Source organism: Mustelus asterias, chromosome 2 (assembly GCF_964213995.1).
Source record: "Mustelus asterias chromosome 2, sMusAst1.hap1.1, whole genome shotgun sequence".
Lineage (NCBI taxonomy): Eukaryota > Metazoa > Chordata > Chondrichthyes > Carcharhiniformes > Triakidae > Mustelus > Mustelus asterias.
In genome coordinates, this window is record NC_135802.1 from 129091245 (window position 1) to 129117076 (window position 25832).

The 25832-nt window shown below is 41.0% G+C and overlaps 1 protein-coding gene across 2 annotated transcripts in view; it reads left to right on the forward strand.

The window, feature by feature from the left end:
- Positions 1–25832, forward strand: part of dtnbp1a (dystrobrevin binding protein 1a) — a 226876-nt gene that overhangs the window by 5650 nt on the left and 195394 nt on the right. For both annotated transcript variants that reach the window (XR_013500785.1, XM_078241444.1), the window contains exon 4: positions 24902–24962. Coding sequence is in view for 1 of the 2 variants with exons in the window: in XM_078241444.1 (XP_078097570.1) it covers positions 24902–24962 (61 nt within the window). In the remaining variant the exon portion in view is untranslated. The remainder of the gene's footprint in view (positions 1–24901; positions 24963–25832) is intronic.

Here is a 25832-nt window from a genome sequence, read left to right on the forward strand (position 1 = left end):
AGGTGCCAAAAGGTGGACCAAGCTGAGTGAAGACAAAATGATGAGCAAGGAGTCAGGGTCCTCCAAAAAGGAAAAAAACCTACCATTTCCAGCTGGAATAGGAAAGTGAATTTCTTTTTATGAATGTCAACGGCATTTGTCATCAGTATATCCTTGAGTAAAAGAAGTAATTTGGAACAGCATCACAAGATAAGTGCATGCAAAATTTCAAGAAAAATTCTTTTTAAACAGCACCATTCGGACAAAGAAAGTTGAGGAGTTAAAGGGAATGTTGCAAGTTTTCAAAACCTGTGGCTAAAGGCAAGGCTAGCAAAAAAGCATCTTTTCGTATTAGCCATCTGCTGGCAAAGCATAACTTCAGGAGGCTATGGTAGTTGCTGCCAACACCTTCTTCAATGATTTTAAAACAAAGATGAAATTATGACCGCCATCAAGAGCATGCCGCTTGGTACTTTAGCAGTAGCCAGAAGTGTGGAATTGTTGTCCGAGGATGTGCTTCAGCAAATACACCAAGACTCATCAGGCTGTGAATGTTTCTCACTGCAGTGTAATGAGTCAACAGACATGATGGATGTGGTCCAACTGATTGCTTTCATTTGCATGGCATTCAAAGATGCAACAAAGGAGAACCTCCTCCTCTTTTGCCACTCAGAGGACCAGAGGTAAGGATGGCTACAGCAAATTGAAAAGGTATGTGACTGAGAAGAACGTTCCGATTGCTTGTTTCAGTCACATCTGATGGTGCACTGTCAATGCTGGGTAGCAATGATCCTGAATTCCCCATCTTTGTCAGTTACCATTGTGTTATCTACCAACAAGCACTAGCGAGCAAGGTTATTGACTTTTCTTGTAATGACAGTTGCTGTCAAGACCGTCAACTCAATTTGTGCCAGAGCTCTGCAACATCACTCCTTCAAATCATTCCTTGGTGAGCTTGATGCCACCTACAGTGAGCAAATCCTCCATGCAGTGCGAGGGTAATTAAGTAGAGGAAAAGTCCTCCAGAGATTTTTTAGATCTGCTCCCTGAAATTGTCACCTATCTTAAATCAAGAAAAGAGGTGTACAGCGAGCTGTCAGATAATGCATAGTTGCTAGACTTGGCATTTCTTACAGACTTAAGTGCAAAATTGAATGAGTTGAACCATGAATTGCAGGGGAGGGACAGGGACTGACAGCTCAATGTTCCAGGGTACAGATGCTAAAGAAAGGATAGAACAGGAAGCAAGAGAAGAGGAGGTGTTGCTTTTTTGATTAGGGAAAACATCACGGCAGTACTGAGAGGGGATATTTCTGAGGGTTCGCCCACTAAGTCTATATGGATAGAACTGAAAAAATGACCTCCCCCTTCTTATTTAATAGGACTGTACTATATACAGCTCCCCAAATAGTCAGTGGGAAATTGAGAAGTAAATATGTAAGGAGATTACAGATAGCTCCAAGAAAAGTATGGTGGTAATAGGAGGGGCCTTTAACTTTCCCAACGTTAACTGGGACAGCCATAGTATAAGGGACTTGGAGAGAAATTTGTTGAGTGTATTCAGGAGGAATTTCTAATTCAGTATGTGGATGGCCTGACTAGAGAGGGGGCAAAACTTGACCTCTTGTGACAGAAGTGTTAGTAAGGGATCACTTTGGGACCAATGACCATAATTCCATTAGTTTTAAGATAGCCATGGAGAAAGATAGGTCTGGACCAAAAGTTAAAATTCTAAATTGGGACAAGGCCAATTTTGATGATATTAGACAGGAACTTTCAAAAGTTGATTGGAGAAGTCTGTTGGCAGGCAAAGGAATGGCTAGTAAATGGGAGGTTTTCAAAAGTGTGTTAACCAGGGTTCAGGGTAAGCACATTCCTTTTGGTGTGAAGGGCAAGGCTGGTACAAGTAGGGAACCCTGGATGACTTGGGATATTGAAGCCTTGGTCAAGAAAGAGGAGGAGGCATATGACATGCATAGGCAGTTGGGATCAAGTGAATCCCTTGAAGAGTATAGAGGGTGTAGGAGTAGAATTAAGAAAAATCTCTTAAGGAGGGCAAAAAGGGGACACATGATTGCTTTGGCAGATAAGGCATAGGACGATCCAAAGAGCTTCTACAAATACATAAAGGGCAAAAGAACAACTAGGGCGAGAATAAGGCCTCTTAAGGATCAACGAGGTTATTTATGTGCGGATCCACATGAGATGGGTAAGATCCTAAATGAGTGTTTCTCATCAGTATGGATGTTAGAGAACTTTGGGAAATAAATAGTGAAGTCTTGAGTAGTGTACATATTACAGAGGAGGTGGTGCTGGAAGTCTTAAAGCGCATCAAGGTAGATAAATCCCTGGTACCTGATGAAGTGTATCCCAGGACGTCGTGGGAGGCTAGGGAGGAAATTGTGGGTCCCCTAGCAGAGATATTTCAGGCACCATAGGTGCCTGAAGATTGGAGGGTGGCAAATGTTGTGCCTTTGTTTAAGAAGGGCTGCACAGAAAAGCCTGGGAACTACAGGCCAGTGAGCCTAAAGTCTGTAGTGGGTAAGTTGTTAGAAGGTATTCTGAGAGACAGGATCTACAGGCATTTAGAGAGGCAAGGACTAATTAGGGACAGTCAGCATGGTTTTGAGAGTGGAAAATCATGTCTCACGAATTTGAGTTTTAAGGGATAACCAAGAAGGTAGATGAGGGCAGTGCAATTGACCTTGTCTACATGCACTTTAGCAAGGCCTTTGACAAGGTACGGCATGGTAGGTTGTTGCACAAGGTTAAATCTCATGGGATCCAGGGTGAGGTAGCCAATTGGATACAAAATTCACTTGATGACAGAAGTCAGTGGGTTGTTGTAGAAGGTTGTTTTTCAAACTGGAGACCTGTGACCAGTGGTGTGCCTCAGGGATTGGTGCTGGGGCCACTGTTATTTATCATTGATATTAATGACTTGGATGAGAATATAGAGGGCATTGTTAGTAAGTTTGCAGATGACACCAAGATTGGTGGCATCGTGGACAGTGCAGAAGGTTATCTGGGATTGCAATGGGATCTTGATCAATTAGGCCAGTGGGCTGACAAATGGCAGATGGAGTTTAATTTAGATAAATGCGAGGTGATTCCTTTTGGTAGATTGAACCAGGGCAGGATTACTCAGTTAATGGTAGGGTGTTGGGGAGAGTTACAGAACAAAGAGATCTAGGGGTACAGGTTCATAGCTCCTTGAAAGTGGAGTCACAGGTGGACAGAGTGATGAAGAAGGCATTTGGCATGCTTGGTTTCATTGGTCAGAACATTGAATACAGGAATTGGGGCGTCTTGTTGAAGTTGTACAAGACATTGGTAAGGCCACAGTTGGAATACTGTGTACAGTTCTGGTCACCCTATTATAGAAAGGATATTATTAAACTAGAAAGGGTGCAGAAAAGATTTGCCAGGATGCTACCGGTACTTGATGGTTTGAGTTATAAAAAGAGGCTGGATAGACTGGGACTTTCTTCCCTGGAGCATAGGGGTCTTAGGGGTGTGATCTGATAGAGATCTATAAAATAATGAGGGGCATTGATCAGTTAAATAGTCAATATCTTTTCCCAAAGGTAGGGGAGTCTAAAACTAGAGGGCATAGGTTTAAGGGGAGAGGGGAGAGATACAAAAGGGTCCAGAGGGGCAATTTGTTCATGCAGAGGATGTTGAGTGTCTGGAACAAGCTGCCAGAGGTACAGATGGGTATCGTTTTGTCTTTTAAAAAGCATTTAGACCGTTACATGGGTAAAAATGGAGGGATATGGGTCAAACGCGGGCAATTGAGACTAGCTTAATGGTAAAAACAGGGCCAAAGGACCTGTTTCCATGCTGTAAATCTCTATGACTTGTCACACATGAGCAGTCCAGTGAATGTGTTCAGGTTGAAACTGGGTCTGTGGTCTTTCCAGTTAAAGAACAATATTATTGCGCACTTCACAAATCTGCAGAAAATACAAGCAAGAACAGGTCAAACGGAAAGGGTTCCATCCAAACAAATTCTATGACTACCTGAACAAATTAGAAAAGAAAATTCAACAGATGATTTCAGGAGTTAGACAAGGTGGAACAAATCATTGTTTGTCACGAATCCTTTTCTTCAAGTGGACTTGAAGAACTGACAACAAAACTTCAAGTGTTTGAACAAAGCAGTGGACTTGACATAGAAATAATCACCGTGCAGAATGACATGGAGCTGAAAGCTAGGTGAAGGGACAAAGACTTTGGGAACTTGTAAACAGAGAGAAGTACTTTCTTCTGACATTGTGTGCACTCAAGGCGAAGGCCTACTTTGGTTCCACGTACCTCTGTGAGGTGACTTTTTCCCAGATGAAAATCATCAAATCCAAGTGTCACATTTATGTCTCCTCTGATGGACTGGCCATCTCAGACTACAACCCAGACTTCACAGCACCCACAAATAGTGTGCAAACACAGGTGTCACAATAAAAGTAGGTGAGTGTTATGCATAAGTACATTTTTGTTTTAGCAAAGTCAATTTTTTAAAGAGTAGATCTTGTGCTGCAATTTGATGCTAAAAGTGATCTTGTGCTTAAAAAGGTTGGAGACCACTGCTGCAGTATAAGGGTCTGGCATAAAAAGAGTTAATGTGGGACTGGGTACAATACTGCCCACAGTCTGATGTAAGAGATTACATGACCTGAGTCTGGAGGACAATCTTGTGGCTGGACAGAGAGGCAAGTATGGAGACAGTTCCTAGCTTAGGCCTTAAATTGTGTTTATAGTTACAAGTAGCCAATAAGCATTGGGGGTGGGGGGGTGGAATTTTCCCATCCCGCCTGCCCCAGGAATCATAGCAGGCGGGACAGAAAATTCGGTGGATCATACATCATGCAAAGGTCTGTTGACCACAGGCACAGATTTCCGGCCTTGGGGTGAGCGTGGCCGGAAAATCTTGCCCTTAGTGTTGTCGAGTTTTACAGCTTGGAAAGGGACCCTTTGGCCCATCTTGTCCACGCTGGTCATCAAGCACCTATCTATTCTAATCCCATTTTCCAGCACTTGGCCCATTGCCTTGTGTGCCATGTCGTTTCAAGTACCCATCTAAATACTTCTTAAATGTTGAGGGTTCCTGTCTCTACCACCCTTTCAGGCAGTGAGTTCCAGATTCCCACTGTTAAACTATACAGGATTCAGAACTTCTTCATGAGACCTACCAATGTCTGCACAGCATGCAGTATGGAACAGTTGCCTCTCAAGCTTTTGATTGATTGACAAAAGCACAATGGCTGAACATATTCTTTGCATTTGTAGAGAGCAGAACCTTGTGTATGAATATATATAGCTTCTAGCATGTGTAAGTGAGCCACATTGAGAGTCTGGCTGACAATTTTAAATTGGTTGTTAGTGTAATTCTTAGCGCAGTCAGGGTTGTTTAATAAGTGCTGTCCAATTGTGGGATCACATCTAATGTTCAGGATACTATATTCTATCTTTCGCAAGCACAGGCTCATTGAGTATGGACAGTACAGCCTGTTGCGAACAGCCAAAGGGACTTCCATATGAATTAGTTGAAGGAATAGGCCACTTGGCTCCTGGAGCTTGCATCGTCATTCAATAAGATCTTGACTGATCTAATGGTAACCTCAACCCCACATTCCTGCCTACTCCCCAGATAACCTTTCATCCCTTGATCAAGAATCTGTCTAGCTCTGCCTTGAAAATATACAAAGATTATCTTCCTCAAAATCAGTGGAAGCAGAGATCCATAAAAAATCTCATCTCTGTCTTAAGTGAGCAACCCCTTATTTTTAAACAGTGGCCCCTAGTTCTTGATTCTGGACAAGAGGAAAACACCCTGTCAATATCTCTCAGTTGCTCCTTACTCTTCTAAGCTCTAATGGCTACGAACTTAACCTCTGCAACCTTTTCTCTTAAGTTAGCCCATTCATTCCTGGTGTTAGTCTAGGAAACTTTCTCTGAACTGTTTCTAACACATTTACATATTTCCTTAAATAAGAAGACCAATACTGTACACGTTTCAGATGTAGTCTAATCATAGCCTTTACAGCTGAAGCATAACCTCCCTACTTTTGTAACCAATAGTCGTCACAATAAGCAATAACATTCTATTAGCTTTCCTAATCACTAGCTGTACCTATATAGTAGACTTTTGTGACTTGTGTACTGGGGCACTCTCTACATCTCAGTGTCCTGCAATCTCTCACCAGCTGTGAAGAAGGCCTATAGTGTGTTAGCTTTTATTAACGGGGTTGGAGTTTAAGAGCCGTGGGGTTATGCTGCAACTGTACAGGACCTTGATGAGACCACATTTGGAATATTGTGTGCAGTTCTGGTCACCTCACTATAAGAAGGATGTGGAAGCGCTGGAAAGAGTGCAGAGGAGATTTACCAGGATGCTGCCTGGTTTGGAGGGTAGGTCTTATGAGGAAAGGTTGAGGGAGCTAGGGCTGTTCTCTCTGGAGCGGAGGAGGCTGAGGGGAGACTTAATAAAGGTTTATAAAATGATGAAGGGGATAGATAGAGTGAACGTTCAAAGACTATTTCCTCGGGTGGATGGAGCTATTACAAGGGGGCATAACTATAGGGTTCGTGGTGGGAGATACAGGAAGGATATCAGAGGTAGATTCTTTACGCAGAGAGTGGTTGGGGTGTGGAATGGACTGCCTGCTGTGATAGTGGAGTCAGACACTTTAGGAACATTTAAGCGGTTATTGGATAGGCACATGGAGCACACCAGGATGATAGGGAGTGGGATAGCTTGATCTTGGTTTCAGATAAAGCTCGGCACAACATCGTGGGCCGAAGGGCCTGTTCTGTGCTGTACTGTTCTATGTTCTATTTAGATAATAAGCTTTTTTTATTCTTCCTACAAAAATGGACATTTTCCCAGATAGTCCACTTGCCAGATTTCTGAGCACACACTTAACCTATCTATGTCCTTTTTTTTCATTTGTGGGACACGGGCCTCGCTGGCTGGCCAGCATTTATTGCCCGTCCCTAGTTGCCCTTGAGAAGGTGGTGGTGAGCTGCTGTCTTGAATCACCGCAGTCCACGTGCTGTGGGTTGACCCACAATGCCATTAGGGAGGGAATTCCAGGATTTTGACCCAGCAACTGCAAAGGAACGACGATATATTTCCAAGTCAGGGTGGTGAGTGGCTTGGAGGGGAACATGCAGGTGGTGGTGTTATCTTGTGTCCTCTTCACAATTTACTTTCCTACCTATCTTTATGTCAACTGCAAATTTATATAAATTGTGAAAAGTTGAGGCCCCAACGCAGAGCCCTGTGGCACACCATTTGTCACATCCTGCCAACTAGAAAAAGATTCATTTATGCCAATTGTTTTATGTTAGCTAGCCAATCTTCAATCCATGCCAATGCATAACCCCTAAACTGAGCTTTTATTTTCTGCAGTAACCTTTGATGTGGCACCTCCTAGAAAGCTTTGCTGTTTGAAAGAATCCGCCAAGTGTTGGGACTGCATTTCAATTAGTTCCCTTTTCGCATGCAGTGTAAATTGTCGTTCTCTTTGAAATTTGGTATTCTTGTGACTCTGTCCTGAGTGCAAGATGAAAAACCTTTGACAATACCTTTTTATCAGCAATGCTCAAGTGGTCTGCCTTTCAGCCATTTTTTCCTAATAATTCCAAGAAATCTCCACAGCTTTGAGTTTGAAGAATGGCTCTTCATATGGAACTTTGTCAAGGTGCAACATGCCATATGGCTTGTGGTGTCATTTTAAAGAAGTTGGTCAGGCAGGACATTACACTTTGGAATCCATGTTGAGTTCTATTTAACTTATTCTTGTACGGATAATCAAATTTACTTGATAATTGATTTCATTATTTTCTATGCAATTGAAATAAGACTAATGGATCAGCAGTTAAGTGTTGATCTGATTATCCTCAACAACTATAAGCACAGCTTTGTATTTCTAATCTACTGGAAATAGTGTCCCATGACTGTCTTGTTTGTCAATGTCTCAAATTTACTTCCTAATTTTGGTTAGAGCTCTGGAGTAAATACCACCTACTCTTAAGTATTGAATAGTTTTGAATCTTTTTATCCTGTTTAGTTAGAACTCACAAAGAACAATACAGCACAAGAACAATACAGCACAAGAACAGGCCCTGCGGCCCTCCAAGCCCGCGCCGCTCCCTGGTCCAAACTAGACCATTCTTTTGTATCCCTCCATTTCCACTCCCTTCATGTGGCTATCGAGATAAGTCTTAAACGTTCCCAGTATGTCTGCCTCCACCGCCTTGCCCGGCAGCGCATTCCAGGCCCCCACCACCCTCTGTGTAAAATACGTCCTTCTGATGTCCGTGTTAAACCTTCCCCCCCCTCCTCACCTTGAACCTATGACATCTCGTCATATTAAAGTCATTATTTTTGATTGAATTATCTCTGGCATAGGCATATCTCATCTTCTCAATGCTAGCAGGAAATGAGCATTGAGAATGTTTACTCTCTTGTGCAAATCTTTGTTTCCAGTCCATTAGCATTCTTTTATAGTTCTTGTGCTCCCCAACAGTAGTGCACAAGTGACAAATCTGTGGAACTGGTTTCATAGAGTGAAGGAGGAAGCACATAGACACTTATTCAGCTAAAAATTGTATTTCTTACAGAAAATATTTTTGGATACAGTAATTAGTGATGGTATATGGTAAGTGTAACATGCTTGGTTGGAACAGATGACTGAATTTGCTATTTCCAAAGCTTTCCACCATTGAGCTATTTTATTCGCGTCATGTTCAGGACTGATTGATAAAGATTGAATAGTCAACAAGCTCATTATCAATTTAACACTAAATCATCAGAATGATAAAAGATAAACTACATGACCGTAGCCTTTTTGCATCCATTAATTCTTTTTTTCCTGTGATCTAACTGTCAAAGCACTGGAAGAACATTCTTACTGTTATGTTTTGCTCCTGCAGTTATATTTGCTTTTTAAGTCTCTCTCCCTACACCCCTTTTGACCTGTGTCTGCAGGTTCCTGTATTTTAGTGAACCCCTTTCCCTTCCTGCAGAACTTACAACATTCGCGTGGAATTGAAGTGACTGGCCATTTGATGCTAACCTTGGTGTGAAATTCACATCTTCCATGTGAAATTTTAGAACACCATGATACTGAGTATTGGTTTTATAATTGTCACTTTTCCTGATGTCATTTTATAGTTGTCAGTTGTCTAACTTTTATCCTCCCTGGAAAATATGTAACATTATTTTGAGTTGTCACTGATCCATTTATAAATTATGGTGATAGATTCATTTTATGAGTATTAATTACTACAGAGTAAAAGGTTTTTGCAAAGTGAGGCCCTGTAATTGTAATTTTGAATGAATAAATCTGACCCGACTACTCAATTAGACTTGAGATCTAGGTACTATTCATTTAGAATGCACTGTTGCTGTCGATGCCAATTTTGAGGAACTGTGGTACTGAGATTCAAAAACGTAGATTGTTATGCAAAATGTGACAAAAAGATAAATGTATACTGATTGAGTCTTTAAGTAGATTTGATATTTGTCCTGACTATTTAACTGGAATTGCTGGTCAGTGTGGAGATTTTGCAGGTAATGAGTTTAAAATAATTTTCTGTGCAAAGGATGGTAATTTTTAATTTAATTGAGCCCAGTAAAGTTTGGTTTCCAGACCATATAAATCCTGTCACTAGGCCTATGTATTATGTTATCACCATGAAAAATAGTTAAGTCAATATGTTTTTATGATACTCTTAAATCATTAGTTGAAATTTCTACCATTGGCAATGGTCTTTTGCACTATTACCTTATCTGGAGTTGTACAGCTTAGCCTGACATTTGCAAATTGTATGTGGTTTTCATAATTCAGTTAGACATAGTGCAATGAAGTTGATTGCCAACATTGTTTCAGTGAGATCCAAGTTGAAAAATCTACAATGCAGTGCACGAAAATTTCATATACTTTCCATTGTTTACTGTTGTATTCAGTGAATATTCTAATTCGTTAATGTGGTTTGGAAAATGCACCAAATAATTCTGTTCAGAATATTCAACATATATATGAGACAATAGATGAGCTAAAAGGGAGTGTTGAGTTGGCAGTCCCGATGATGGCCTTGACCGTGAAACTGAAGTGCCAACAGAACAATTTCATTACTATACTGTCTAATATTTTGCTGATTACCGAATGCTTCTTTTTCTTTTTCATTCATGGGATGTGGGTGCTCTTGGCTAGGCAAGAATTTATTACCCATCCTTAATTGCCCTTGAACTGCCATCTTCAACCACTGCAGTTCATGTATTGTAAGTGCATCTATAGTGCTGTTCCAGGACTTTGACCCAGTGACAGTGAAGGAACAGCAATATGTTTCCGAGTCAGGACGGTGAGTGACTTGGACGGGAACATCCAGATGGTGGTGACTGCTGCCCTTGTCCTAATCTAGATAGTAGTGGTCATGGGTTTGGATGAGTTCCAGCAGAGCACCTTGTAGATGGTGAACACTGCTGCCACTGTCCATTGGTGGTAGAGGGAGTGAATATTTGTGGATGGGATGCTAATCAAGTGTGAAGTTTCTTGAGTATTGTTGGAGCTGCACTCATCCAGGCAAGTGGAGAGTATTTCATCACACTCTTGACTTGGGCCTTGTAAATGGTGGGCAGACTTTGGGAGTCAGGAGAGTGTTATTTGCTGCAGGATTCTTAGCATCTGACCTGCTTTTGTAGCCACAATATTTATATGGCTAGTCCAGTTAAATTTCTGGTCAATGGTAACCTCCAGGATGTTGATAATTGGGGTGGTAATGGCATTGAATGGTCATTGCCTGGCACTTCTGTGGTGGGAATGTTACTTGCCACTTGTCACCCTAAACCTGGATATTGTCCAGGTCTTGCTGCATTTGGACAAATTTGAGAAGTCGCAAATGGCTTTTTATTAATTATGGGGATGGGACTTTGCTGGCTAAGCCAACATTTATTGCACATCTTTATTTGCCCTTGAGAAGATGATTATGAGCTCCTTTTTTGAACCGCTGAAGTCCATGTGGTGTACGTACACCTATGGAGCTTTTAGGGAGGAAGTTCCAGGATTTTGACCCAGTGACTGAAGGAATAGTGATTATATTTCTAAGTCAGGATGTAAGTGGATTGGAGAGGAACTTCCACCTGATGGTGTTCCCATGTGTCTGCTACCCTTGTCCTTCTAGATGGTAATAGTCGTGGGTTTGGAAGGTGCTGTCTGAGAAGGAAGGTGCAGAACATTGTGCAATCATCAGCGAACATCTCAACCTCTGACCTTCTGGTGGAATGAAGGTTATTGATGAAGCAGCTGAAGATGGTTGGGCCTAGGATACTACCCTGAAGAACTCTGTAATGACCTGGTACTGTTAAGATTGACTTCCAACAACCACAGCCACCTTACTTTCTGCTAGGTATGACTGAAACCAATGGAGGGTTTTCCTCTGATTCCCATTGACTCCCATTATGCTAGGGCTCCTTGACGTCACACTGTCAAATGCTACTTGACATTAAGGGCAATCACTCTCTCCTCACCTCTGGAATTTAGCTCCTTTATCCGTGTTTGAACTAAGGCTTTGATGAGGTCAGGAGCTGAATAGCCTTCGTGTAACAATAACTGAGCATCAGTGAGCAAGTTACAGCTAAGAAAGTGTCACTTGATAGCATTGTTGATGACCCCTTCCATCACTTTACTAATGGTCCAGAGTAGACTAATGAGACGGTAATTGGCCGGGTTGGATTGGTCCTACTTTTTGTATACAGGATACACATGGGCAATTTTTCACATTGCTGGGTAGATGCCAGCGTTATTGCTGGACTGGAACAGCTTGCCTAGGGGAGCAGCAAGTTCTGGAGCACAAGTAGTCAGTATTATTGTCAGTGCCCACTGGACATTGCAGTATCCAATGTCTTTGGCCATTTTTTGATAGCACATGGAATGAATCAAATTGGCTGAAGACTGGCCTTGCCATGCTGGAATTTCTGGAGGAAGCTGAGATGGATCATCCATTTGGCACTTTCGGCTGAAGATTGTTGCGAATGCTGCAGCCTTACCTTTTGCAAAAATGTGCGGGGCTCCTCCATCATTGAGAATGGGCATATTTATGAAATCTCTTCCAGCTAGTTCAATTGTTTACCACAATTCACGACTGGATGTTGGAGGGTCACAGAGCTTAGATCTGATTAATTGTTGGTGGAACCACTTTGTTCTTTTTTTGCTGCTTATGCTGTTTGGCGTGCAAGTGGTCCTGTGTTGTAGCTTCACCAGGTTGGCACCTCAACACCTCCCCAAACCCAGTCTAACAGCTATGTTCTTTAGGACTCGGCCTTTATGGTGCTACCAAGGCACAGGACATCCCCCACCCAGAGTACATTCTGCATCCACCCTTGATGTTCATCATGGAGGAGTACTGATTTATCAGTTGAGGAGAGGGATGCTTTGTGGTAATCAGCAGGAGATTGCCGTGCCCATGTTTGACCTGATCCTATGAAATTCTGTGGGGTCCAGAGATAATGTTGAAGACTCCCAGAGAAACCCCCTCCCAACTCTGTACCATTGTGCTGCCGCCACTTCTGGTGGGACAGGATGTACCCACTGATGGTGTGTCTGAGACATTATCTGTAAGGTATGATTCTGAGAGTATCATTATGTCAGGCTGATGCTTGACTGGTCTGTTAGACAGCTCTCCCAATTTTGGCACAAACCTCCGGATGTTAGTAAGGAGAACTTTGCAGAGTCAGCAGGGCTGAGTTTGCCATTGCTCAAACCACCCATGCCTAGCTTGATGCTGGGTGGTCCGTCTGGCTTCATTGCTTTGAGACTTAGTGATTTTCAGTCTTGCTAGGCCATTTCAGAGGGCATTTAAGAGTCAACCACATTGTTGTGAATCTTGAGTCACATGTAGGCCAAACCAACAAAGAATCACAGATTTCCCTCTCTAAAAAAACATTAGTGAACAAGGTGGGTTTTTACGACAATCATTGTCATTGATAGACTTTTAATTCCAGATTTTTATTGAATTCAAATTGATGGGATTTAAACCTTGGTCCCCAGAGTATTGGTCTCTGGATTACCAGTCCAATGACTCACTACGACATCATTGTCTTCCCATATGCTACATGGGTGAAGCAGTGTTCAGGTTGCTGGTCTTCTGCAAGCTATATTTGCAGTCAATGAACTGAGCACTTTGGAAATTAGTCAATTCACCAAACTAAACCAAAAAATAAGTACCAAGGTAAAATTGGCAATTTTGTTTTCAATGAAATGGAAGAACTAGAAAGCTGAAAAGGTAAAATCCGATTAATCATTAGGATTAGGTAGTATTTAACTTTGTGCTCTGAGATCTTTTGAAGGAAGTGGTGGCGGTAGGATTTGTGATGCATTGACTACTATGAGAATCATTGGACAATACAGAGGTAGCAGGAAATTAGATCAGACTGATGTGCTTTATTTAAAAAGGATAACAATTCAGACGCAGATTTTTCATTTTCAGATGTGTAAAATCATTTAATTGATTTAAAGAGCAATTTTGAACATTATTTGTACCTAACAAATAGCATTCAGCATTTTTAAAAGGGGAAGATCCTGTCAGACCAACCTCCTTGATTTCTTTGAAGAAATGGCAGCACACACATGCATTGCAGGGCACTTAAAAAGTGTTTCACCAATAAATCATTGTATGGAATTTTAATCATTGCTGGAGTTTTAAAATAAAATGTTGTTACTTTTGATCTTTTATCATCTCTTTTGTCTTGATCCCTTTTTCTCCCTCTATTTCATTCTCAGTGCATGATTTGACTTTGAATTAAATAATAGTCTAACTGGCACTTCCTTGTTCAAACTTGGCGTTGCTTTTTAATGATTCTTCAGTTTGAAGGGGATAAGATGACATACAAAGCACTTTCCCATGTCAAAATGGCTTTCGACATGTTGTAAGTTGCAGTGCAAAATCTCAATTGTGTGTGTGTGCCGTTTGTTCGCTGCTGTGAGCAAAATCCAGCAAAGTATCGTATAAAATGATACATTTTCTGACTAACCATGATGAAGATCATAAAAGATCTGCTGGCTTTATATTTTAGAAAATTGCACATGATTTCTTTCTGTTGCACTCAAATTTCAGAAATAAATATAAAGAAACAAAGATTTTTTTATGCAGAATAACGAAGCCTGAATTGACCTCTATAAATTGGCATTTTATCTAACAGCAGTGTGACTTTGCAGTCTTAAAGAATCCAGGCCTTGCCCACTTTTGCAGAAGAGTAATCATTTGTTCATTTTCACCATAGCCTTAGTGGGACCATTGGCATTGTCTGTCTTTTTCTATGGCTTTCTTCAAGCCTTCTCACTGCACATTTCAGTGCTGTCCACCCATCAGATTTCTCTTCTCCCTTTTCTGTTCTACCCTCAATTTCTGCTTCATTTGTTGCCATGGCTGTTCGGGTCTTTGTTTCCAAAGCTGTATTTGACTATCTTTCTCTCTCTAACTCTACTTTGCAATTCTTTTGGTTTCTGAACTTGTATTCTTGATCAAACCTACTCTTTTGTCTTTCTGTCCATCCCGCTAATTCTGAGCATCCTCTGACATAACCACATTTGAAAAGCTGTTATCCTCCTCTCTCTCTTCAGAGTCCAACTCTTGCATCCATTAAATACCACACTCCGCACCAGTGACTGGACTAGATGTTTTTTCAGCTTCATGCTAATGCTTTTAGATTACTAGACGCTACAAGAATAATATGATTTTAAATGCTGAAATGTACCTATCCTTATAAAATAGCATATATTTTGAGCTGTTGTGAAATGTGTGTGTTTCCTCCACTGAACTATAATTTGTATATTTTTAAAGGTCCACATTAATGACAGGATTTATTCAGACTGTTCATTGGTGAACATTGTAGAAACTAGTGAGTTCTTTGATTAATTGGTTTTGAGTCAAAAACAAATCACTTGCAATGTACAAGGAACTGGAGAAAAATTATTGGAGGTCATGTGCCTAATTAGCCAAAAACAACTAAAAAGGATTTTTTGAATACATAATGATAAGAAATGGAAGGGAGGCCGTGTGGGAATGAACTGTGAAATTGAGCCGATCTGCACTCAGAGTAAGATGTAGATCTATGTTCAATAGAGTTTTGACGAAACTGCTTTTTTCAGAGAAAATTAAAGCTGTTTTACTTGTTATTTAATTGTAATAGATCAATATCATCTCTACTAAGAATGTTTCATAATTCTTTATCAAACTGAATTAGGAACAGGATTAGTCCATTCCGCAACCATTTGAGGTAGAAAATTCCAAAGATTCACGACCCTCTGTGTAAAGAAATTTCTCTTCCTCTCGGTCCTAAGTGGCTTACCCCTCATTTTGAAATTTTGCCACTGGTTTCAGACTCCTCAATCAAGGGAACCCTGCATATACCCTGTCTAATCCTTTAAGTATTTTGTACGTTTCAATGAGATCACCTGTTACTCTTTGAAATGCTAGAGAATACAGGCCTAGGTTGCCCAATCTCTCTCCATAAGACAGTTCCGCCATTGCCAGAACAAGTCTGGTGAATCTTCATTGCACTCCCTTCCCAGTAAAATGAAAAAGATAGTCTTCAACTGCAGGAAGCATAATAGAGGACATGCCCTTGTCTACGTAGATGGTAATGAAGTGAAAATGGTCGAGAGCTTCAAGCTCCAACAACTTGTCCTGGTCCCTCCACGCTAATGCCGTAGTTAAGAAAACCCACCAACATTACTACTCAGGAGGCTAAGGAAATTCAACATGTCTGCTACGACTCCCACCACTTTTTACAGATGCACCATAGAAAGCATCTTTTCTGAATATATCACAGTTTGGTATGGCTCCTGCTCTGACCAAGACAGCAAGAAACTGCAAAGAATTGTGAATGTAGCCCAGTCCATCATGTAAACCAGCCACCATCCATTGACTCTGTCTATACTTCCTGCTGCCTCGGCAAAGCAGCCAGCATAATTAAGGACCCCATGCAGCCTGGTCATAATCTCTTCCACCTTCTTCCATCAGGAAAAAGTTATGAATGTCTGAGATCACATGCCAACTGACTCAGAATAGCTTCTTCTCTGCTGCCATCAGACTTTTGAATGGACCTACCATATATTAAGTTAATCTTTCTCTGTACACCCTAGCTATGACTGTAACACTATATTCTGCAGCCTCTCCTTTCCTCCTTCCCTATGCACTCTGAGTCATAGAGGTTTATAGCATGGAAACAGGTCCTTCAGCCCAACTTGTCCATGCTGCCCCTTTTTTTAACCCCTAAGCTAGTCCCAATTGCCCGTGTTGGCACATATCCCTCTATACCCATCTTACCCATGTAACTGTCTAAACGCATTTTAAAAAACCCGCCTTTACCTCTGGCAGCTTGTTCTAGACACTCCCCACTCTGTGTGGAAAAAATTGCCCCTCTGGACCCTTTTGTACCTCTTCCCTCTCACCTTAACCCTATGCCCTCAAGTTTTAGACTCCCCAACCTTTGAGAGAAGATATTGACTATCTAGCTGATCTATGCCCCTCATTATTTTATAGACCACTAAGATCACCCCTAAGCCTCCTACACTCCAGAGGAAAAAGGTCCCAGTCTATCCAGCCTCTCCTTATAACTCAAACCATCAAGTGCCGGTAGCATTCTAGTAAATCTTTTCTGCACTCTTTCTAGTTTAATAATATTCTTTCTATAATAGGGTGACCAGAACTGTATACAGTATTCCAAGTGTGACTGTACCAATATCTTGTACAACTTCAAGATGTCCCAACTCCTGTATTCAATGTTCTGACCAATGAAACAAAGCATGCCGAATGCCGCCTTCAGCACCCTGTCCACCTGTGACTCCACTTTCAAGGAGCTATGAATCTGTACTCCTCGATCTCTTTGTTCTGCAACTCTCCCCAACACCCTACCATTAATTGAGTAAGCCCTGCCCTGGTTGATCTACCAAAATGCATCACTTCGCATTTATCGAAATTAAACTCCATCTGCCATTTGTCAGCCCAGTAGCCCAATTGATCAAGATCCTGTTGCAATCCTAGATAACCTTCTTCACTGTCCACTATGCCACCGATCTTGCTGTCATCTGCAAACTTACTAACCATGTCTCCTAAATTCTCATCCAAATCATTAATATAAATGACAAATAACAGTGGACCCAGCACCAATCCCTGAGGCACACTGCTATGGATAGATAGTATGTTTGTCTGTATAGCGCACAAGAAACAATACTTTTCATTGTCTGCCAATACATGTGACAATAATAAATAAAATGTATATTGCCTCCTATCCCATGTGCTGTTATTTTGTTAATCTCCTGTGGGAGAACTTTATCAAAACCCTTCTGAAAATTCAAATATACTATCTTCATCGACTCTGATTTATCAGTTTTTTGTTAGTAACATCCTCAAAAAACTCGAAGTTCTTCAAACATAATTTCACGTTTGTAAATCCATGCTGACTATGCCCAATCAGATCACGACTTCCCAAGTGTCCATTTATCACATCCTTTATAATAGATTCTAGCATTTTCACCACTACAGATGTCAGGCTAATGGTTGTGCAGTCCCTGTTTTCTCTCTCCCTCCCTTAAATAGTGGGGTGACGTTTGCTACCTTCCAATCTCCAGGAACTATTCCAGGAGCTATAGAATTTTGGAAGATGATCACCAATGCATTCAGTATCTCTATAGCAACTTCTTTCAACACTCTGGAATGCATAATATCAGGTCCTGGGAACTTAACTTTCAGTCCCATTAATTTTTCCAATGCAACCTTCTTTCTTATATTAATTTCCTTCAACTCATTCTCCTAAATCCCTTGGATCTCTACATCTGGGAGATTTCCTGTATCTTCCTTAGTGAAAAGAAACACACAGTAATCAGTTAGCTTCTGTGCCACTTCTCTATTCTCCAATTATTTAAACTGCCTATAATAGACCCACACTGATGGTATACTTCTGACCAGGTGGTCATAAAAACATTTGACATGCTCAATCGTACAACATAAATCCATTAATCCTTATCCAATGTTTTTATTATTGGTATAAAATGAATACATTTTTCCACATCCGGACAAGAGCATGAAGCAGCACCAATAGAGTTATTGATGTAATGGAAGAGGATTCATGGGAGGAGGCCTGAGTAACACTTGAACAAGGAATGTTCTACATACCCCACAAATGACCGGCATAACTAGGATCCATGTAGGTATCCATAGCCTCACCTTTTCTTTGCAGGAAGTGACACAAAAGAATAATTGAGTGAGAACAAGTTCAGTGAGGCTAAGGAGAGTAGTGGTGGTTTGGGCTGCTGCTCAAGGAAGAAATGGAAAGCCTTCAAACCGTCCTGGTGTGAAATGGAACTGTAGAGGGGTTGGACATCTATAGTGAAGAGGTTAAGGCCAGAGAACTGGAAATCATTGGTATGACATAGGACACCTGAGAAATAGCAAATGCAAGTGGGAAGACTGAGGTTGGAAGACATGGAGGGAAGGTTTCCAGAGGAGATGATGATCCTGGAAACAATGGCATGATAGGTATTCAGTGGTGTGATATTGGTCCAGGGGAGGTAGGAAAATGTGTCAGAGGGTGGGCACTCGGCCTTTGCAAGGCAGAGGTCAGTATGTGAGACAACAGCAACACTTTTATCAGCAGGTTTGATAGCAAAGTCAAGGTTGGATCTGGGACAAAGAAGTACAGCAAGTTCAGAATGAGACAGGTGGAAATGGATAGGGGAGCAGAGAAATTAAGATCACTGATGCTTCACTGATTGTTCTGGATGAAAAGATCAAGAGCATTTAGGAAGCCAGAGGGAAGGATCCAGGTAGAGGAAGAACACTGGAAGTGGGTGAAAGGATCCATTGAACATGGGGAAGACTCCTACCCAAAGAAGTGAGCATGGAGATTAAGGTGAAGGAAGAATTCAGCATGTGCCTGGACTTTTCTTTTGTCTTGACTACCCTTCCTCAAACAAGGACATCTGTCATTTCTAAAATTTTGCTTTTAGACCACTGACCTCATTTGTGCTGTTAACACACTCTGCTATCTCACAGCCTTGTGGACTCAACATTAAGTTCCAACAGCTTTAGACAATGAATTCTCTTTCATCTTGACTCCCAATATTTAATCCCATTCTTTTTGTCCCAGTGTCCCCCACCCTCCCCACAGGGCCATTTGTCATTTTTTTCTTAAGCTTTACCTTCAACAGTGCTGACTGTATTTCTGTTTTAACACATTCTGCTGTCTTTATGCCAGTATTAACATTCTTTAGTCTTTAGCGTTCCCTCTGTCTGGTACCCATAACATTTTCGTCAAATCTCTCCTAGTTTCGTCCTATCTCTGACCTTTTCTCTGCTCCACCCTGTCTTAAACAGTATAAAATCCATCACTTTTCTCCCTCTCCAACTCCAACTGTACTTGAAACTTTAATTGTCTCTCTCTCTCTCCAGCCACGCTGCTAGACCTGTTGAGTTTTTCCACCATTTCTGTTTTATTTCAGATTTCCAGCGTCCACTGTATTTCATTAAACAGAATGTTGCAATCCTTTATATAATGCACTCCTCCACACTCATGGAATGCTGCATCACTGTTGTTACTTGGAATGTGGTTGAACTTGGAACTGAACATTCTGAGGGTTGTGCCCTTGTATATCTTTATTTCTGTCAAAGAACTACTTCTTTGGAGAAGCCACCACCCCCACAACCCTGGTTTGTTCTCAGCAGGCTGGTAATTTGATTTTATGCCATTTAAGTTGCTGTAGACAATAGAATCATCACTATCTGGAGCAATGTTTATTAACAACAGCTGACACGATTTAAGCAGAATTTCACTTTAAATTATGTTCAAATGATGACAAACGTTTTACCATAACTTGAGACTTTTTCCCATATTTTAGTTTGAAACAAGTCTGATTATTTTGAAAGGTGGGAACTCAAAGAAGGGAATTTTATTTACATTGCGCTTCGTGTCCTTAGAGCCTGCCAAAGTTCTTTTTAACCAGTGGATTAACCTTCAAAGTATAATAATCATTGTGTTTTAGGAAAACTCTGTGGACATCTGCAATGTTGAAATAAGAATGTTGCCCAGGAGATGGAGAACTCTGAAGCCCAGATCTTTCTGCCAGTGGTAATGCTGGGATGATCACTGCTGACTGCAAAGACAATTAAAGACCTTACTCACCTGGCTGCTGCAGTGACCCCCTTACCATAGTAATCTGCAGAGAGCAGTGGTGAAGAAGAGTGGCGTAGAGGCAATACCAGCCTTAAGGAGGTTTGGGGGGGGGGTGGGGGGGGGGTGGTGATACTGTACTATTAATATATTTTATGTTTCAAGAGGCAGGGTTTGTTACAAGCAGTTGGTTTGTCTGACAACACAGCAGATGCTGAGTAAACAGGATAATTATTCATTTTAACCATGTGTTTATTTAGCAGAAGGCTTAATGGTTTTTTAAATTAAAGTAATAAGGTGAATTAATGATACTAGAAATTGGAGGAGCTAGGCTTGTAGCTGAGAATTGGTTTCATTTTCATTTTAAACAAAGGGCAGTTGCAACCTAGAGCTGGTAGAAACAAGAGGCTGTCTCGCTCTCTCCAGACATTTTCTCAGAGCTCCAAGACTATTAGAACAAAGAAAATTAACCACGGGAACAGGCCCTTCAGCCCTCAAAGCCTGCACCAACTATGCTGCCCAACTGAACTAAAACCCCAAAAAGTATTAACTAAGGTTAAAGCAAGTGTGCCTGGTTTTGCTAACTATGTTTAAAATGTGTTTCAAGTCTATAAGAGAAATAGTGCTTGATTGGAACTGATATAGTGAGAAGTTAGAACTTAGAATTGTTTCCTTTCATTTTAATTATTGTTCAACTGTTAAAGGTTAAGCTAATTTGTTTGTTATAGTTAAACTATGTTAAATAAAGTTTGTTTTGATAAAAGCTTCCTAGTTTGTCAATAGAATCCCGGCTGGAGCGAAACATCCTATTCTCGCATTTATGCCAAAATAGAAAAATTGTTGGGGTCTAGTCTGGCTCCAAAATATACCTTGGGGTTTTGATCTGGCACCCACACAGGATGGGGGTGGGGGATACTGGTAAGTATCAGTTTAGTATTATACAACAGGCCCAGGTCTCTGACACTGTGGTCAGTGTTGAGATATTTTTGGAGGGACCCAAGCATCTCAAAACTGCTCCATAGGACATTTGAAGTTCCCAGTAATTACTATACATGCACTGGTCATGATTTTTAAAGGGACCTGAGGCGCATAAGTGTCAAACATCTCAACATTCACAGCTGTTGGCATTGGAAGATCTGGGAGTATGTTTTTCTGTCTCTATCTTGCTCTAGCACTCCAGTCTCTCCCATCTGTGCACTTTTGTTTCAATCTTAAAACCAGGCCAATTTTTCTTTTGCTTATGTGCTGATTTCATTTAGTTACCTTTTGCCAAATTTATATAGGCCCTTATTATTACAAGTGGGATGAGAAACTACATTTGAATTTGTTAAAGAGTAAGCAATTTTTAAAACATTGACTTGGTTAAAGTTTATAGAATTATATTGACATAGTGCCATACATTTGCCAATAATTATTTCAAATAATTAGTGGTGAATTTGGGATCTAGTTCTGAAGTTGCCAATTAGGTGCTAATTGTTCCTAAGTTGCAACAACGCTTCACAAATGATTGGAGAGAAGGAAACAAAAATATTTTGCCAAACAGTGTTAGAAAATACTCAAGACGACAAATTCTGCACTTACGTAAAATATTATTTCTGTCTGTGATTGTACATCAACTGTTGAATTGTTTGGATCTTCACTGGATAAGAGTCACTTAGTTGCATTGAAGGTTGATATTTTTGGTGAATTGATAATCTCATTGTAGGAGAAATATCTGGGAATCATCTTCAGCAGCTTTAGTCATTATTGTGTTTTTATGTTAAAATACAACGGGTGCGATATAAGTGATTCTTCAATCTATTTCTATTGTTAGTATTTATGATGCGACTTCTGATCTGGCAGGGTCTGTGACTTATTTTCGTTTTGTTAACTACTGCCTCATTTCCTCCTGTAACTCTGGCCTGCTAAACATGTAGGTTGAGTGTTTCTGCTTTTGATGCAATCGGTGATGCAAGAGCGCATTGCGCTGGTTTTTGGAAGTGATTATCTTGTTTGTATTTCTACTTCAACTCATTTTCATATGATGCACTTTAGAATGTAATTTAAACAAATATAGGGCCTGATTTTACCAAAACTTTGCGCCTGTTTCTGGGCGTGAAATCGCGGTAAAGTTGGGCGTTGGGCCTTTAACGCGATCTGCACCTGAATCCGAGCAGATCGTAGCTTTACCGACACCCGATTCGGGCGCGGGTCCGGCCTGATGATTTAAATGCATTTGCATGCATTTCAATCGACTTAATGAACCGTGCGCCCAACTCGACCGCCAAATCCCACTTTACCATCTTCTGGCCCGATCCACGTCCGCGCTGTAATCGACCTGCCGAATAAAAGTCCGAAGTCGCCGCTGCAGCCTCCGAAGAGCGGGGTCAGAGACTGCAACGGCTCTCTGGGAGAGGGGTGTGACATCTCATCCCTGGGGGGGGGGGGGGGGGAGTGGGAGGAGAGGGGGTGTGATGTCTCATCCTCTGGTCGGGGGGGTTCCGCTGCCTGTCTGCGGCTGATCCCTCCTGCCGGAGTGGATGTGCGGCAATGCCATCCCACCAAACCTTCAGGATGAAGCGATTCCTCGCTAAGAAGATGAAGCAGGACCGGCCGATTCCACAGTGGATCTGCATGAAAACCGGCTACAAGATCAGTACAAGTCCAAGAGGAGACACTGGAGAAGGACCAAGCTGTAAAGGGATACAACATCACTGGTACACTACCAGCCACAGCCATCTCTCCCGCTCTCTTGCCCCTGCAGGGAAGAGTAATCTGTGGCTCGTAGTGTACCAGTGATGGTATATCCTTTTACAGGCCCAGCTTGGTCCTTCTCCCCCCCCCCGACCAGAGGATGATGCGTCAGAGAGCCGCTCTCTCCGCTTTCTGCTTTTTCTTTCTTTCGCGCCCGGGCGCGCTCTGTCAGATTTTTTTCGAACTGCACATGCACAGTTCAGAGCTCCGATCGGACCGCCAGCACTAAGCCCCGTCCACAGCGCGGATTGGAGCCGGCAAAACACGTATGGGTGCGCTGGAAAGAAGATTCCAGGCGCGGATCTATTTGACGCCCGGATTCGGCACTTAGACTCAAAATGGTAAAATTCCCCCTATAGTTTTGCATTAAAAATATTCATTGATATATTTGAGTGGCAAGCTTATTGCAGCTTTAGTAGCACAGCTGAAAGTCCATCTTTACAAAAAAAAATTATAATTGATGTCTAGTACATTATCTGAGTGACCTGCATTTAGATAACTGAAAATGTTTTAACAAACCGCACAGAATCATTTACTAGCTACATTGATATAAACTTGTTAATTTCTTAATTCAAAGGGACCTGTTGATCCTTCTGCAGCTGGAAAATAAAGCTTAATTTTAACAGCCTCTTTGAAGACCTTTGAAAAGGCACAGTTAGTGGAATCTTGCCATTTGAAACAAGGTGCTAACAAATTGCAAGATAAAATTAGCTTATTGCTGCTGACAGATTCAAGGAAACAACTTGTTGGCATTTTCTTCTACTTATACAGTATGATGCTGAAAGAAATGTCAATTATAGCAATAAAATATTCCAAATGCACAGAGAAGCTCCATTGTTGTAAATAATTAATTCAAAAACTTTACTTCAAATTCTAAACTCTATCTTTACTGATCTTGTTTCCACTTTTTTCACTGGCTTCTTCTGTTGCTGCTGCATTTTTTGTATCCTATTTATTTGGACTTGATTTTTATTATTAAAAAATAAACCTTTATTGTTCAAAACCAAAAGAGAAAATGCTGGAAAATCTCAGCAGATCTGGCAGCATCTGTAAGGAGAGAAAAGAGCTGACATTTCGAGTCCAGATGAACCTTTGTCAAAGCTAAAAGACATAGAAAGTGGGAGATATTTATACTGTGGGGTGAGGGAATGAAAGATGAATCATAGCCACAAAAACAAGGGGAAAGCTTGCTAATGGCAGTTCATAGAGAGAATAAAAGGTGTGAATGGCCAAACGGCAGAGAAGCTGAAATCAGAGGATTAACTGTGACACATGAAGATGTGATGGGGAGGGGGGAATGGGTGGGAGAGAGAGAGAATGGAGAAAGGGGAAGAAAAGGTAAGGAAAGGGTCTGTCTTTCTTTATTTTTCTTCCCCCTATTTTATCCCCCTTTCCTTACCTTTTGTCCCCCTTTGCTTCCCTTTCTTCTCCATTTTATATCTCCCACCTATCCCCCCCCCTTCCCCCACATCTTCATCTGCCACAGTTTACCCTCTGATTTTATCTTCTCTTCCATTTGGCCATTCACACCTTTTATTCTCCCCATGGACTGCTATTAGCAGCCTTCCCCTTGTTTTTGTGGCTATGTCTCATCTTTCTTTCCTTCATCCTGCAGTATAAATATCTCCCACTTTCTATGTCTTTCAGCTTTGACAAAGGGTCATCTGGGCTCTCAACGTCAGCTCTTTTCTCTCCTTACAGATGCTGCCGGGCCTGCTGAGATTTTCCAGCATTTTCTCTTTTGGTTTCAGATTCCAGCATCTGCAGTAATTTGCTTTTATTGTCCAAATCTAACTTTAAAACCTTCTTCTTTGCCTCCTTGCTTCATTACCCATTTTAAGAGTGACGGAAATTGCTTTTTAAAAAATGTATTGTGACTGAAAGTGAGCTCCGTAGCATATCAAAATATCAGGTTTGAAACAGAAGATAGTTAATGCTATTATTTTATCTTTAGACAGTTACTTAATTTAAAGAAAGAAATGGGGAAATGTTATTGTTTTGTATCTTTTTTTAAAGGTATGAAAATACATGGGCAGCCCTGCACAAACAAGCCGAAGAGTGCGCTAAAGTTGGAGAGGTATGATATCAAAGTAAATTAGAAAATACTCATTTTCATGTAGTCTTCCATAATTAATGTTCAAATAAATTTTTCACCTTTATTGAATATCCTGTGATATTAAATTTGGTTTCTAAACGTTATTGCTTCTACAACAAGAGTTGTTGTCAGTTAGAAACTAATTAAACATATTAAACCTCTTCACAATCTTATGTTTCAATGGGAATCACCTCTAATTTTTCTAAACTCGAGTATCAGCGCAGTTTACTCTGTCTCTCATCCGAGTTATCACTCTGGTAACGGACTGCTGCTGGTCATCACTAAAAGGTAAGATTTTAAAATATACTTACCTGAATATGGTGTCGGGACGAGCAGGAGTGTTTCTCCTGGATCCATTTTAAAACCATACAGACAGTTGATTTATGTTATTACACAATGAATGAACAGCTATTGCATTGAGGCTACAGGAGGCACCACAGTGAATATCCAAATATACTTCTGGACCACAAAAAACACCACAGAAAATAACCCAGTTTCATTGAAATTTTAGGAGTAGAAGTTTGCTAAAATCATAATGTTACGGATGCTTTTCGTTCATGGTCAAATTTAATGTATGCATTTACCATCATTGGCCTGGACTTTGCTGTAGTATTGACAACAAAACTGTCGTTGCTGTCATTTCTCTACTGAAACTGATGGCAAATTTGAGAGTTTGGATAACCTTGGGACAATTTGGAAATCCAGAAGTTGCTGTCAGTGAGGTAATGCTCCTAAATAGTATGTACTGTAGAATTTCCCATGGTTGCTATCTACCTTATAATCATGAGGTGATGAGAGCTTCCACTCTAATGTTGTCTCGCTTTAAAAACTTGGACAAAGTTTCAGCTTGTT